The sequence below is a fragment of the Diabrotica virgifera genome, chromosome 9, assembly GCF_917563875.1.
Source record: "Diabrotica virgifera virgifera chromosome 9, PGI_DIABVI_V3a".
NCBI classification, from domain to species: Eukaryota; Metazoa; Arthropoda; class Insecta; order Coleoptera; family Chrysomelidae; genus Diabrotica; species Diabrotica virgifera.
Window position 1 is genome coordinate 142,470,962 of NC_065451.1, and position 15,744 is coordinate 142,486,705.

General features: G+C 36.1%; 1 protein-coding gene across 3 annotated transcripts; it reads right to left on the reverse strand.

Annotated features, from left to right (window-relative positions):
• Positions 1 to 4,509: 4,509 nt before the first annotated feature.
• LOC126892008 (baculoviral IAP repeat-containing protein 3-like) lies at positions 4,510 to 12,093 on the reverse strand. 3 transcript variants are annotated; one of them, XR_007700651.1, is made up of 3 exons: positions 11,735 to 11,956; positions 11,384 to 11,589; positions 4,510 to 5,239 (listed from the first exon to the last, which is right to left on the reverse strand). XR_007700651.1 is itself a non-coding variant. In XM_050661415.1 (3 exons), exon 3 carries the CDS (start codon positions 6,539 to 6,541, stop codon positions 5,798 to 5,800), a length of 744 nt encoding a protein of 247 aa, XP_050517372.1. In that variant the 5' UTR covers positions 6,542 to 7,450; positions 11,384 to 11,589; positions 12,064 to 12,093; the 3' UTR covers positions 4,510 to 5,797. The 3 variants fall into 3 exon arrangements, 2 of the variants coding, with proteins under 2 accessions (XP_050517372.1, XP_050517371.1); XM_050661415.1 differs by lacking the exon at positions 11,735 to 11,956 and adding an exon at positions 12,064 to 12,093 and having other exon boundaries at positions 4,510 to 7,450; XM_050661414.1 differs by having other exon boundaries at positions 4,510 to 7,450; positions 11,735 to 11,990.
• Positions 12,094 to 15,744: the final 3,651 nt, after the last annotated feature.

A 15,744-nucleotide genomic window follows, 5' to 3' on the forward strand; every position in this document is an offset into this window, starting at 1 on the left:
TACCTTCCTAAAACCTCAAAATATTTTCTCTATTTTTGATGTCTGCCGTATTTGAAATATCTCTTAGGCCGGCCCTGTTTTCTTTCCGCTTCCAAATAATGTGGTTCTTATCAGTACTGATGTCGCTTTTCTGCTTTTTATTTTGGCTCAGCTGATGGCGTTTGTTATTGTCTAAATTAATTAAATGTATTTAAATTAGTTCTACTTACAGTTTTTACCGCTTTTGTTTCCTACATGCAATCTATGCTATGGCACTTAATTACACAATCGGTCTAATGAATTAATATACACTAATAACCTTCCCAAAATTGGATTTGATTAGGAGCACTTTATACACAGCTAATCGCTTTCCACTCGCAGGACCGTCCAGGAATAAACTTAATGGAGGAAATTTGACAGCTGCAGAAGATAATCCTGGGCTTAAAAGTTATATGTGTGATATTGAGGCGATAAACTACCCCAGATAATTGAAATAATACTCGAGAATAATATTTCAATCAACTATGATAGCTATCGTCTACCCTAGACTAGCTCAATCTCCCAAGTTGTGAGTCCACCTTGTCCTAATCAAAAACATGAACAATGAAAATGCAGAATGGAGCAAATAAAACAATAATATTTAACTAATCATGTTTATTTTTCATAAAAGACATAATTAAAGTATCAAAAAAATAATTTACAAGACCGTGCCGAAACTTTACAGATCAGAGATTATACTTATCGATGGCACTTGGTATCTGTCTGCAGGTTCTTGGTGTCTTGCTGTTGTTCTGCAACGGGCTCTGGCGACGTGGATGTTCTGGCCACCAGGCCTACAGGTGTTGGTTGATGGTGTGGTGTCTATGCTAAATTACTGTAGCATCGCCGGCGATATTGGGGGCTCCAGGTTCAGGGAGTCCTCCACGAGGTGAAGGGTTTTCCGGTGAAGATTCTTATTTGTCCAGAAAACTAGAATACATACAGGTACATTAGACACCAAGAATAAATGAAAGATATCCTTGCCATTCCAAGAAATAATCCAGAAATGTTGCAGAAAGGCAAGGTTAAACAGAATGAATAGTGTAAAATAATGTTAGTAGTTAAATAGTTGTGGATTACTACACACATATGAAGATAATAGATAATATAAAAATTTTACCATGTGGTACAACAATAAAAAGTACGAAAAGTAAGGTTAGATAGGAACATAAAAAAGATTACGGATATAGGCTTAGAAAAATGTGTACATTTATATTTAAACACTTACCCCAATTAAGAACGTCTGTTTGAAAATGTGGCTATGAGGCCAGACATTGCCTTAAGTAGATTTTAGAATTAAAATAAAAAATATTCTTCATTTTGACAAAGAGAAGGGTTCACTTGACATTGACAGAGTTAGTGAGTGGGGGCTTAAAATTTGAAAGAGAAACGACAGTGCGAAGTCACTGTCATGAACCACAGAACGATTGAATAAGAATGTGAATTCTGAGATAGAACAAGAATGTTGAGATATGCCTATAAATACCGAAAGAGGGCGCCAACCAATTTTTAACGGGAAAAAAGGTAAAACAAATAGAAGATGATTATTATTAAAGAATTATTAAAGAAAATAGAATAAAATAATTATTTGAAAATAAAATAGCAAAGATGTGACGTTTGTAACGTTACACACTCCTACCACCCATCAGAAAAATTTTGAACACAGCTGAGAAATTTTTCTAAAAGAAAACAAGAACAAAAAGTTCTAACCAGGAATAAATATATGTAGTAGTAATCGTTAAGAACAAATCAAAAATAAATACTCATTATAAATTTATTAAGTTAATGAATATATTGAATTTAAATTATGAATTATAAAAAGTTTTAAAGTATAAAGATAATTTTCAGATGTTACTCTGGGGAAAATAAAAAACATTACCCAATGAATTGTAGTATTCATCACACTAAAATTAGTAAGTTATAATTAATAATGACTACAGAGAATATCTCTGGAGAGAAAAAAAAAATAAATAAAAAATTATTCAATGAATTTTAGTATTCATTAAACTGAAATTAAATAAGGTACTGTTATAAAGTAACCAGTAAAATGGTACAGTATGTTTTTTTTAAAATAAAATTTAATAATTAATATAATATACAGTTTTTGAGGGAAACGCTCAGGGGAATATTCAATTATCCAACATTGAATATTACCCAATGGATTTTAGTATCCATCAAACTAAAAATATTGGAGGGATAAATTTAAATTAATCGGGTATCTGGAGACCTTGGTACTGTACATGGACCATACCAAAGGAGCGATTGAAACCATGTTGGCACGAACGCAGTAGCCCATAACCCACGGTTAAACCACGACAGCGCTCCTCAGAGACGATAATCCTATGGTGCCATGGACCCCCCGACGCCATACCCTGGAGACCATCTACCATTGAAGGAAGATCCAGTGGTACGAATGTACATCTGCACCAAAGCTCAGGCCCACAATAAAAAAATAATAACAAAGGGGACAATGCATCTGGCATATTCAGAAGCAGAGTATGGGCCGGTTGGGCGTGGGAAAATTTTGACAGCGTGGGAAAATTTTTATCTGCCACGCCCAAGCCACGCCCACCACAAAGCCACGCCCACCGCAAGCCACGCCCATCGACCAAAGCCACGCCCGCCGGGCCAATGAGCAATTAGCCCCGCCCACCGACCAATGAGAAGGAAGCCTCGCCCACCCCCAGCAGCGCCCATGGACCAATGAGACCAAAGTCCATCCCAGCGCCCAATGAGAACGTAGCCCCAACCACCGACCAATGATCAGGTACCGACCAATGAGAACGAAGCCTCGCCCACCCACAGCAGCGGCCATGGACCAATGAGACCAAAGTCCATCCCAGCGCCCAACGAGAACTTAGCCCCAACCACCGACCAATGATCAGGCACCGACCAATGAGAACGAAGCCTCGCCCACCCACAGCAGCGGCCATGGACCAATGAGACCAAAGTCCATCCCAGCGCCCAACGAGAACTTAGCCCCAACCACCGACCAATGAGAAATAACACGGATGTAGTCAGAAAGCCAAATAAAGTGTCGGCTTATCCATGTAGCACCTATCTGCTATCTGCGCTGTTTTGGTTCGTTTATTACATGTAAGACATTAGCAAAAGAGCAGCAATCACAAAGACATTAGCAAAAGAGCATTATAGCCTATGCCCAAGCCGTCTAGAAGAACGTATACCATTTTTTTACAGTACGACCATCAAACATCCTCGATCTCCCTCCAATCATACATTCCTACAATGAACATATACCATTCTTACGCTGTGGCCAAACCTGCAAACATCTCACGTACAAGTCTTTTCAGAAAAATGCGTATTATTTTTATGTAATTGACTGAATAGTTGCATACAATATTTTATCTACGGCAAGCCGGGTAATATGAATTATAAATATGTTGAGGCTTTTGTGCGGGTGGAAGGGAATGGTTATACGATAAGAGTCGTGTATATAGTGTTGTGGTTACGGTGATAAGACATGAAAGGACTAATGATAAAAAATATCCATTATTATATGAAAAGCATCATGAGTAAGTTGACACTGTATTTGAAAAAATAAAAGTACATAACAAAAATATGTTTTGCAGATCGACGCCAATTAAAAATTGCAAGGTGTGCAAAGGATCGTCGAATGAAGCAACGAAGGGAAAGGGTAATAGAAAATAGTCAATATTCAAACAAGAGTCTAAAAAATATGTTACAGGTTATATGGTTCTACGTAGACGCCCTCCCGGAAGGTAGCCATTGGCTAATAGATTTGGCGGGCCTTCGAATAGCCTATTGCGAAGGCCGCCTAGGTATTCTGGTATTCTGCGCTCCTTTATAAACGGTATTTGATAACAGAGGTCGATGTTTGTTATAATCGGCTTCTAACAAATGTACTGTTTTAGAGCAAAACCCTAGATAGGGGGACAAAATCCACAAAAATAAAACTAAATAGAGTGTAAAAGTATATTACTGTATAAAAAAATAACAACTGATATTAAGTAGTTGTTATAATGTGTATATCAAAAGTGGTGCTATGTAAACCAACAGATTGATCAGAAGTAATGATACAAGGAATAAGGAGAATTATTCGTTAAGAGGAAATACTGAGGACGCTGTATGCATACAAACAACGTTCGTAGGGTACAAATATTTTTATTTCGTTACATGTAATACAAAAACAAGCGACGGGTTTATTCGTACCCTGAAGATAGTTGTTACAGGTACTGCAAAATACAATATTACATGTTTCATTACAGTGTAGTTGCAACTCGAGTAATATGCGTGCTTCTAACTCACTAGCCATTTTTAATATTTCGAGATCATCCAGCAATACTTCGTAGTCTTCAATACAATACTCACTACACATAGCTGTGTTCTAAAATAAGTGTGAGAAATGTTTAAGTAACAGCACAAAACGTTCAAGAGCATAATGGATAAAATAAGAAGGTCGTAAATATCATAGTGAGAGAGAGAGGTGTGTAGGCAATTAAAAAACAAAAGAATGAGGAAAAAAGTATATTCTTATAACACAGCAACTTAACATGAAAAACCCTAAAAAACTAGAAAATAAAACCTAACACCTAAAAACTACAAAGACAAAAATAAAAAGCCAAACTATAGACTAACTTTTAACACAAAACTAACCTAACTTTAACAACAAAACTTAACACAAAAACCAGCCTAACTTTAACAACAAAACTTAACACAAAAACTAACCTAACACGAAAAAACCTAAAAACTAGAGAATAAGGGTAAAACTAAAACAGCAAAACAAGAAAAATAACTTAGCCTAACTGTTACCCACACATAAACAAGAGCATCATTTAAAAAACAATAGTCGGTGACGCTCACGTTCCGCCTGTCGAAATTTTGTTTTTTGCGTTTTCGACATTTTCGGTGGTTGCTCCCTAATAATATTTTTAAATGATGCTGCTGTTTTAATATGAGATAATGGAGACTCATATACTTCATTGTCCCAACACTCGTCTACTGAGACACTCAACTGTTGGTGTACAAACATGTTGTCAGTGTCTGTAGACGAGGGTTGGGTCGGCGACGAGTGGTCTGAATCAACCCCACAGCTCGTCAGGTGTAGATACATGTATCGTCGTTTGATATGTGGCAGGGGTGATTCATACCACTCGTCATCCCAACATTCGTCTCCAGACACAGACGACTGGTTTGTACAACAACAATCCACACACACACGAGCAGGCCTTCCGGTCATTATCTACAAGAACAAAAAAAAAACGATAAATAAATAGGCTAGGTGATAAAAGCAGAATATTATTGGAACGTTTCTCGACAAATTTAAGATACGGTTACGACCATTGCCTCTAGGTAATTTCAGTACTTGTAAGTAACAAACGTAGTATTAGTAGACGTGTTTGTGGAAAGTGGTTGATTAAAGTGAGGGTTACTAGTAATTCTAATTTTATCACCTCTTACATAGTTTGATTTTAGTTTTACAGCTTCTAAACAACTATTTAAAGTATTGATCAAGTCCTCTGTGCCATTGTGTGCGGTTTTTGTAGTGAATGAGTAAGTATGTAAATACGCATCATACATTCTTACATGTCGATGATTCAAAAGCGTTATATAGTACAGGCCATGTTACTAGAAAAACAATAGGTTCTTGTATTGATTTTCTAATAGATTCGACTTAAAAATGTTTTAATAAAAAAAAGAAAATATCTGATTGGTGTGGGGGTGTGGGTTCTGGTTGTTATGACAGTATACAGCACAGGTGTCAATATCTGAAAGCAACCACGCCAACGTTCGTATAACATTAAATATAAAGTCTTGTTGTGAAAGCAATAGGTGCTCTACATATACAACAAGTCTCTTGAACTAAAGCAGAACAGTCTAAGCACTTCGCCGCATGGCCACAGGGCAACGACACTGTATTAATTTCGTTATTGAAGCAAATTTTACAAATAAGACGTCCATTTTGAATATCCTCGTTATTCACAGCAATGTCTTCTTTTACAGTAACATCTATGATTAAACAAATATCTGTTTTTATCACACGACTATCCGAGCCTACATATGCTTGTATATAACCAAACTCTGCAGCTCTTTTAATATTGGCAAGTCGTAGAGGTTTAGATGGTCCGGGTTGCTGTAGGAATGTATCTAATCTAGCACTGTATGTAGTGATATCCTTATTAGTTATATAACGTAGCCCTTCTTCTTTTGTGTAGTAAAAACCACAGGATGCAAGCTTTTTAGCTGTTTTGTAACGGGGGGGAAACGTTTTTAGGCGTTCATCGACTGCTAGTAGTTTTTGTGCTTTTTTATAGGCAACCAGAAACAGGCAACACTCTTTATGTTTATATAAAGGTATGTCACCCACAGACCAATTATTGACAACTACCCCGCAGATAGCACACAAGACTTTATCATTTTTACCAGTATAATAAAAACCAGCAACAGCTAGTACTATTGGTTTTATAGGATGGGTTGGTATCCACTCATCAAAAGACTTCAAACGCTGGATGATTAAAGGATATTCCAGATATGAAGGGGTCATTTTTACTAAAATTAAAAAAACCTTCTTACAAAAAACAGCCCAGAAGAGAGCACAGGAAACAAAAACACAACGAACCTTTATCAGTGTCTGTATTGTTAGGTTGAATTTGTGAGAGATATGCTTCTAAATGCTAAAAACCTTTTGACTGCTTTTTCGAAACACACACAACATATTACCAACATCTGACGTGCCATTTGACGTAGGACGTGAGGACGTGACCTGATTGACGTGACATTTGACGTAGGACGTGCCGTTTGACTCGAAAAGACGTGACATAAGTGAGAGAGTCAAAGAAGAAGAAGAAGATGACGTGGAAGTAGAAGAAGAAGAAAGATGACGTGGAGGTAGAAGAAGAAGAAGAAGTGCTAGAGTCACGGAAGAAGAAGTGAGAGAGTCAAAGAAAAAGAAGAACACAGGTCTTACATGGCACCGAAAATTTGCAAGATTATTTGTACAGGGTTGACTTACACATACTTTATATTTGCCACAAGTTCTGCACAATAACACTTTCGTATGGTGGAGCATTTTCATGGCAGACCGACACATCTGAAACAACAAAGGCCTATAGTTTTTAACAAAACTCAGAAACTGTGATATATGCGAAACCCCTTAGAGAAGAGAAGAGAGATAGAGAGATAGAAAGATAGAGAGATAGAGAGAGAGAGAGAGAGATAGTTGTGTATGCTAAAGCATTGGAGGTTTTTTAGCTGACGTTGTGGAACGTTTATTACCCCGTGCTGTGTATTTTTTAAAATGATTCAAACCTTCATCGCCCGTTCGACAAAAATGGCACCGAAAATTTGCAAGATTATACGTACAGGGTTGTCCCATACATATTTTATATGTTCTACAATTTGCGCATAACAGCTGTTTCATAGTGTGTAGAACCGTCTCGGTTGCACGAACCATCTGAAACAACAAAAGCTTATAGTTTTTAGCAAAACTCAGAAACTGTGATATATGGGACCCCCCCCCCTTAGAGAAGAGAGATGAAAGAAAGGAGAAGAATTGACACTATCTACACGTTGCGTACAAGAAGAAATGACTGATGACCGTTGCCGTTTAATGACAAGAAGAGTTGACAGACGAAAAGAAGAATTGATAACGAAAAGAAGAGTCATATAACACTGATCCTACAGCATTGCTATATATTCTATGGGCTTTCTACATAGACAACATGTGGTTCTGGGTAAGTGAGAACATTCTCGACAAAATGTAGCGTGTCGACATGGCAGATTAACCGTGTTAATTTCCTTAAGTAAACAGATTTTACAAATAAGACGCTGATCTATCATATTGTTTGCAGCGTTTGTTTGTACTCCACTTGTGTCTGCTACAACATTTGTTTCATGGTCCTCGTTCATGTATACATCAACTATTACACAGTATTTGCTACTTATCGTTCGAAAAAGAGGCCCTGTGTATATAATGCCTTTCTCGGCAGATCTGATATCGATTTGAACACGCAGAGGTGAACGTTCGCCTGGTTTGTTCTTAAAAGTGTCTATTCTAACACTATTTAAAGAAATATCCTTATTCGTTAAAAAGTATACTTCCTTATCTTCATAAAAATAACCAAACTCGGCGTGCTGTTCAACTAAGGTACACCGATACGGAAAAGTGTCTAACCGTGTTTGAACATCCCTTAATCTTTGAGCTTGCTTATATGCAGCAAGAAAACAACAATCGTCTTTATGTTTATCTAAAGGTATGTCACCTACCCGCCAATTATTAACAACTACATCACAAGCAGCACACAAGACTTTATCGTTTACCCCCGTATAAGAATAGCCACATACAGCTAGTACTATTGGTTTTATAGGGTGGGTTGGTAACCACTCATCAAAAGACTTCAAACGTTGGATGAGTACTGGATATAACAGATGTTTTGTGACCATTTTTCTAAAATAACGAAAAACACTAGGTAATACAATAAGGCTGTAGCGTTAATACAAATATATGTATTTCTACTTTTACATAGCTTGATCTCGTTTTTTAGCCGTGACCTTGCACTTGCTTACTGATACTAAAGACAGGTTAATGTTTACATACATGATTCAATCTCCCTTTAACAGTCTTATATGTTTTTTTGCATCTAGGACATGTGAGGTGTTGTTTGATATGCTGCTCCACTTTGACAAAGGGTTTACCACAGAATAAGCACACCTTCACATAAACAACTTTTTGCAGTGTGCATAGCTGCTCCATCTATAAAAGGGATACGCCGTATAATATATTGATAAGCTTTTGTAACATTATAGGTTTTTTATTTGTATTCTATACTACGTCTAAAGTGTTTGTGCAAAAATGGGTAAGAAAACACGAAAACCGCAATAAATAAACAATGTTTTAAATATGTTTTTTTTGTAGAACACATTGAGAAAGAAGCGTTAGCTCGCGCTAGGAGCTGGTTGTCTCCCTGGGAACAGGTAAGAAACACTTAACTATATATAATATAATGATTTAGCGAGGTAGCATGAAACCTTCGGGATGGAAATAAACCTAAAGAAAACTAAATACCTATCACCGGTAAATACAGAAATCCTGCAACTGGAATTTCGACGAAGGGTTGGAAAAACAAATAAGGGTTGGAAAAACAAATATGGAGATTCATAAGAACCCAACGGAAAGAAATGGCAGAATTGAAGGAATACAATAACATACCAGCAAACGAATGGGAAAGATACTTGACGGAACTGTTCAAAGGAAAGGAAAATAATAATCAAAATAATAACCTACCTGAATTAAGACACGAAATAGAAATCAGTTTTCAGGAAGTAGAGATAGCCATAAATTCGCTCAAAAACAGAAAGTCACCAGGACCAGACGGAATAACCAACGAGCTTCTAAAATACGGAGGAGAAAGTATAACCCTAGAGATGACAAAACTTATACAAAAACTAATATTGCACTGCAAGATACCAGACACATGGAGAAACAGCATAATGATACCAATGTTCAAGAAAGGAGACAAAGAAGACCCCAATAATTATAGAGGTATAAATCTACTGAACACCGCACTTAAGTTAACCACAAAAGTCCTAACCAACAAAATCAATAAACTAACAACTTTAGCAGATGAACAACAAGGATTCAGATCCGGAAGATCCTGTGTAGACGTCGTATTTGTACTGAGACAAATCACAGAAAAGGCCATTGAGTACAATAAACCAGCATATCTATGTTTTATAGACCTCACAAAGGCTTTCGATCGCATTCAAGTCGAAGACGTCTTACATTTACTGTATAGAAGAAACATACCAATCAATATTATACAAACCATCGAAAACATCTATTTTCATAATCGTATACAGGCAAAGGTAAATGGAAAGCTAACGCAGTTTATACCAGTGCAAAGCGGTGTCAGACAAGGTGACTCATTAAGCCCACTACTCTTTAATATAATAATGGACGAAATAATAGAAGCAGTACGTAAAGGTCATGGTTACAGAATGGGGAATAAAGAAATCCAAATATTATGTTATGCAGACGACGTCGCAATAATCGCAGAGACAGAAGACGATCTCCAAAGATTAACACACATCTTCAATACAACAGCAAAGAAATACAACATGATAATATCAGCAGAAAAAACGAAATGTATGACAACATCTAAATACCCACTAGGATGTAAAATCGAAATTGATGGGAAAATAATACAGCAGGAACCAAGGTTTAGATATCTGGGAATAGATATAACCAGTTACGGAGATGTTGAAGAGGAAGTACGACAACAAAGCTTAAAAGCAAGTAAAGCGGCGGGATCTCTTAATGACACAATCTGGAATAACAAACACCTAAGACAAGACACAAAAGTAAGAATCTATAAAGCAGCAATTAGACCTATATTGACATACACGGCGGAGACAAGACCTGAAACATCTAAAACGAGGCGACTACTAGAAACAACAGAGATGAAAATACTCCGACAAATATCAGGGAAAAGTCTGTTCGATAGGGAGAGAAGCGAAAACATAAGAAGATCATGCAATGTAGAAGACATCAATGGATGGGTGACAATACGGAAACAGGAGTGGAACGAACACATTAGTAGAATGGCAGAGGATAGGATAGTACGAATAGCAAGAGATAAGTCACCAAATGGTCGAAGAAGTATTGGCAGACCAAGAAAAAGATGGTGCGATAACTTAAACAATTTAGGAGGCTAATATTGAAGAAGAAACAGGCTTTAAAGCCTACATACAAGAAGAAGAAGAAGGTTGGAATGACAGATGGACAACGACGTTCTTGGAATGGAGACCCGTGAAGAGAACGCTGACACTTTAAGAAAACCTACATAAACACATATGAGCGGCGCAGGATAGAGGGGGTGGAAACGAGGTGAGGTATTCTATGTTCAGCAGTGGACTTTTGAGGCTGGATGATGATGATGATGATGATTATTGTACGGATATTACACCTTGAAGCTTTTGAGTTATTTGTTATATAGAAGATGGTTCTTTCCCACCACCGACAGGCTACGGAACCTCCGAAGAAGAAGAAGACGAACGAAAAATGTCTGGATGTTTTTTTAATAAAATGGCAAAGAAAACATATCTAAGATAAAACACAGAGCATGAGATTTTTTATAAACAGTTAACGCCTAGACTTTTGGTTAAGAGAGTGTTTTGACGTATTTTTTTTTATTGTAGACGCTACCTATTGTTGTTCAGCACGGCTTCGGGGGTTGTACAAAGCCCAGACACTCAACAGCTTTAGGAACAGTTAAGGGAGTAAATGTATATCTTTATATAGATCGGGATAAAAATGTTGTACATATGTTGCTGTTACGTTAATATTTTAATAAAAATAGTTTTAAAAAACATACTCTTGAGCACTTACTTTATCTGTCGTTTGTTTCCTTTTTGAAGATAATGTGGGTTTTGTTTGGTTGTGTGCTGCAGTACACGGCTGCTGGACCAAGAGGGCTGCTGGACCAAGAGAGAAACTAGGAATGGAGATGGCCACCTGGTTTGTTTTTGCCTGGGTCTTCTGATGTTTTCACGATAACTAGGTGCGATGCAGTTTTGCCGTGCGTAGGACAGTATCTGTAATACCACATGTGTTAGCCTGCTAATTCATAATTCTACACCCTATTAGCATGTTTATTTTTTATGGACAGTTGAATATATGGGTAGCAATAATAAATACATGGTACAATACGCAATAATAATAATAAACGAGAGTACTTACCAAATAGTCACTAGAACTTGTGTTTTGCAGCCTTTCACTCAAGTGGATGACAGCTTTTGAGCCACAGGGTAAGAAGTTGCTGGGTTGTTTTTTGTTCCAGATCCTTCTGGCTTTTTCACGAGAACTAGGCAAGAGAGAGAGAGAGAGAGTTGCAGGTACTTGCGTCGTGTTCTATAGGGCTGTATCTGTAATAATGCCTTGTTTTAGTCTACTACTTCATACGTCTACACACTATTAGCATGGTTATTTTTATGGACAAATTGAATATACGGGTAACAATAATAAATACATGGTACAATTCACAATAATTAAAAAATGAGAGTACTTACCAAATAGTCACTTCGACACTAGAACTTGTGATGTGAAGCATTTCATACAAGAACACCCTTTTTATACAGGTTTTCAGGGTCTTTTTGGGTTGTTTGTCGTAAACATATTTTTGTTTTGTCAAAGGACCTATTGGTCAATATTGATTTTTGCTAGTCAATATTAATAAGAATATCAGGGGCCATATGCAAAACATATTTGTGTTTGTCAAAACCATCGAGTCGATGATTGATTTTATCAGTCACAAACATATTATTCGGTCTATTGGGAAACCTATTGCTCAGCAATTACTTACCTTTTTTTTTTGCTACTATTTTTGAGGGGTAAATCTAGAGGGGCTTTTTATTGTAAAAAAATATTCATATACATTCCTAGATATTTTTATCCAATATTTTTTAATCAAAATTAAGTACAATATTTTTCAAGCTTATTATTCACGATTCTTGCTTTTAGTGGTTTTGGTGAAAACCGCTACTTCTGATAACAACCGTGTGCCCGACAGTTTTTGTATTTTCTCGCCGAGAACTTTCGTTGAATGGTTATTTGTGTTTCGTTGTTTATCACTTGTTTGTCTTATGTGGCCTGTTTTTCTGTACCGATTTTTACAAAAACATTTTTCTATCTTACATTCGCACCGGCGTCTTCGTAGAGTGTAGAGTTAGCCGTCCACACATTCCGTGCCGCGTATGTAGTGTATAATGTTTTTCGACACCTGTTTTTACAATTACCAGTAAATGCTTAACACATATCGGTAGTTTGTTCGTTTTTACTCCGTTCACTGCCAATATGTTTTTTGTTGTTACTTGTTTTTATCATCAAACGTTTTTTGCTGCATTCTGCTTTTTTAAGGTATGTTTTTAGTTATATTTACGTATTTTTTTTTTTTTTTTTATTATTATGGTTATTTTATTCTATGGTTATCACATTGGTGTGTCATTTGTTTTTTTTTTGCCCACATTTTTTGCTGTATTCGACACTGCTGTTTTACACAATTGATGAATTATACATAACGTTTGCCGTATTCTGCTTTTTAAAAGTGTGTTATTTTTCGGTACATTTTAGTTATATTTTATTTTATTATGATTATTTTATTATTCTATGCGTGTATTTTTTGTTTGTTTGATACTAGAAACTCATAATTTTGATGTGCTTAAAGCTGTTCATTGTATTTCCTTTGTCTTGATTTTTGTGCTAACAACATTTCTCACCCTGCCACTATTTTACTACCGTTGTAGCATGTCAACCCTACACCCGTACCACAGCACCTACACCCGTACCACAACCCCTACCCACCCCAACGTATTTAATTTTTCACCATCTTTACACCTGTAATACTCTACAGCAGGGCTTCCCAAACTTATTCGGGCTGTGACGCCCTTGGTACTTTGCTATTTTTTGCGACGCCCCTCAACCCAATACACCCAATAATACTTACCAATTTTTGTACTAGCCTAGTAACAGGTTACAGTCATATCAAAAACATTATTTGAACAGTTATAATTTTTATTAGAAATTAAAAACGAAATCAAAACAAAAGGCATAAAAGCAAAAAGGGATATTTATTTATGTAACTGCCTGGTTAATGTGAGGGATGTGCTTGCTTTTTTGAGCACAGCTTATGGAACCTAGACGCCAGTTTGGAAACTGGCACTCTCATTTCTTTTTCTAAGTTTATGTTTGAACTGTACTTGATTTTAATTACTGTAACTGCAGAAAAGCCCGTTTCGCACAAGTACGAAGTTGCAAATGGTAATAAAACCTTATTGCAGCAGTGCTGATGACATGATATTCATGAGAAACTGAGCTCTAAAATTTAAAACAGTTTATCCTTGTCATATTGAAGCTTTAGGCCGAAATCACAGGACAATGTCAGTTGTTCTTCTTCCTCTGTTGAAAGTACCGATGATGTGGATGACTGGAAAGGTTTTGTGACCCAGTCATATTGCCCCAGATCTTCGGGAAAATATTTCTCAAAGTTTTCGCTCAATGATAGTATGTGTTGTGTAAACATAATTTTAAAGAGGGTTCGAGAATTTCTATCGATTTTTTTTTTGTAGAATACCTAGTAAAGTAGGAACGCCGCGAAACCGTCAATATGCTGATCTTCTAATTTTCTCTTTCATACAAGCAACTTCGTCTGAAACCCAGTAATTTTATCTGCCAATTGCATAATATGAGTCTTGTTTCCCTACAAAGACTCATTAAGATCATTTAATTTGTTGAATATGTCACAGAGGTATTCTAATTTTATTATGAACTCTGAATGAATACAGTTTTGCGCATTTCAAGGGTCTATCGACTTGATGTTATATTTTCTATTTGATTTATTTATTAATACATATTCTATATTTGTTACTCATGGATTTTGAATGACGAATTACGTTGTGATGTCTGTTTTAACACAATGTTCTGTATAAGGCCTTTTTTTTTTGGTACCATATAAGTACATTTTGTGTCAATATAGTACATTGAGAATTTGTCGTTTTTTGTTGTTTTCAGCCATAAATAATGACCGTAACACACTTGGTCAGTGATTTTCTTAATATACATGAAAATACCTTTCTAATGATATATTGCACGGAGCACTTGGTGCAAAATTGATTTTTTACTCATGGATTTTGAATGACGAATTACGTTGTGATGTCTGTTTTAACACAATGTTCTGTATAAGGCCTTTTTTGGTACCATATAAGTACATTTTGTGTCAATATAGTACATTGAGATTTTGTAGTTTTTTGCTGTTTTCAGACATAAATAATGACCGTAACACACTTGGTCAGTGATTTTCTTAATATGTATGAAAATACCTTTCTAATGATATATTGCACGGAGCACTTGGTGCAAAATTGAGCTAATTAGGATTTGCTAGAGATCAAACTGCGATAAGAGATTTTTCTATGCTAATGGCTTTGTTTTAATGTCAATACAATAAATAAGCATTTACAGTTCAACCAAGTTATCCATTAGGCCGTTATGGCAATGTACCATGTATCTTTTGAACGGATAATCAGAAATCAGTGTGTGACCCATCAAATTAAAGGATTTTGACTGATGAATTACGTTGTGATATCTGTTTTAACACCATGTCATGTATAACGCCTTTTTGGCACATTATCGTTTATTATTAGCATTGTATGGTGAATCTCATCGTATGACACCTCAAATTACAGGATTTTGAACGACAAATTACGTTGTGATGTCGGTTTTAACAACATGTCACATATAACGCCTCTTTGACCCTCTATCTTATATTATTCGCATTATATGTCAAATCTTATCATGTAGCACCTCAAATAAACCTATTAGAAGCACGCATATTACTCGAGTTGCAACTACACTGTAATGAAACATGTAATATTGTATTTTGCAGTACCTGTAACAACTATCTTCAGGGTACGAATAAACCCGTCGCTTGTTTTTGTATTACATGTAACGAAATAAAAATATTTGTACCCTACGAACGTTATTTGTATGCATACAGCGTCCTCAGTATTTCCTCTTAACGAATAATTCTCCTTATTCCTTGTATCATTACTTCTGATCAATCTGTTGGTTTACATAGCACCACTTTTGATATACACATTATAACAACTACTTAATATCAGTTGTTATTTTTTTATACAGTAATATACTTTTACACTCTATTTAGTTTTATTTTTGTGGATTTTGTCCCCCTATCTAGG

Coding starts and splice junctions, on each gene's coding strand:
- LOC126892008 (XM_050661415.1), bottom strand. CDS start 6,541: ATGACCCCTTCATATCTGGAATATCCTTTAATCATCCAGCGTTTGAAG.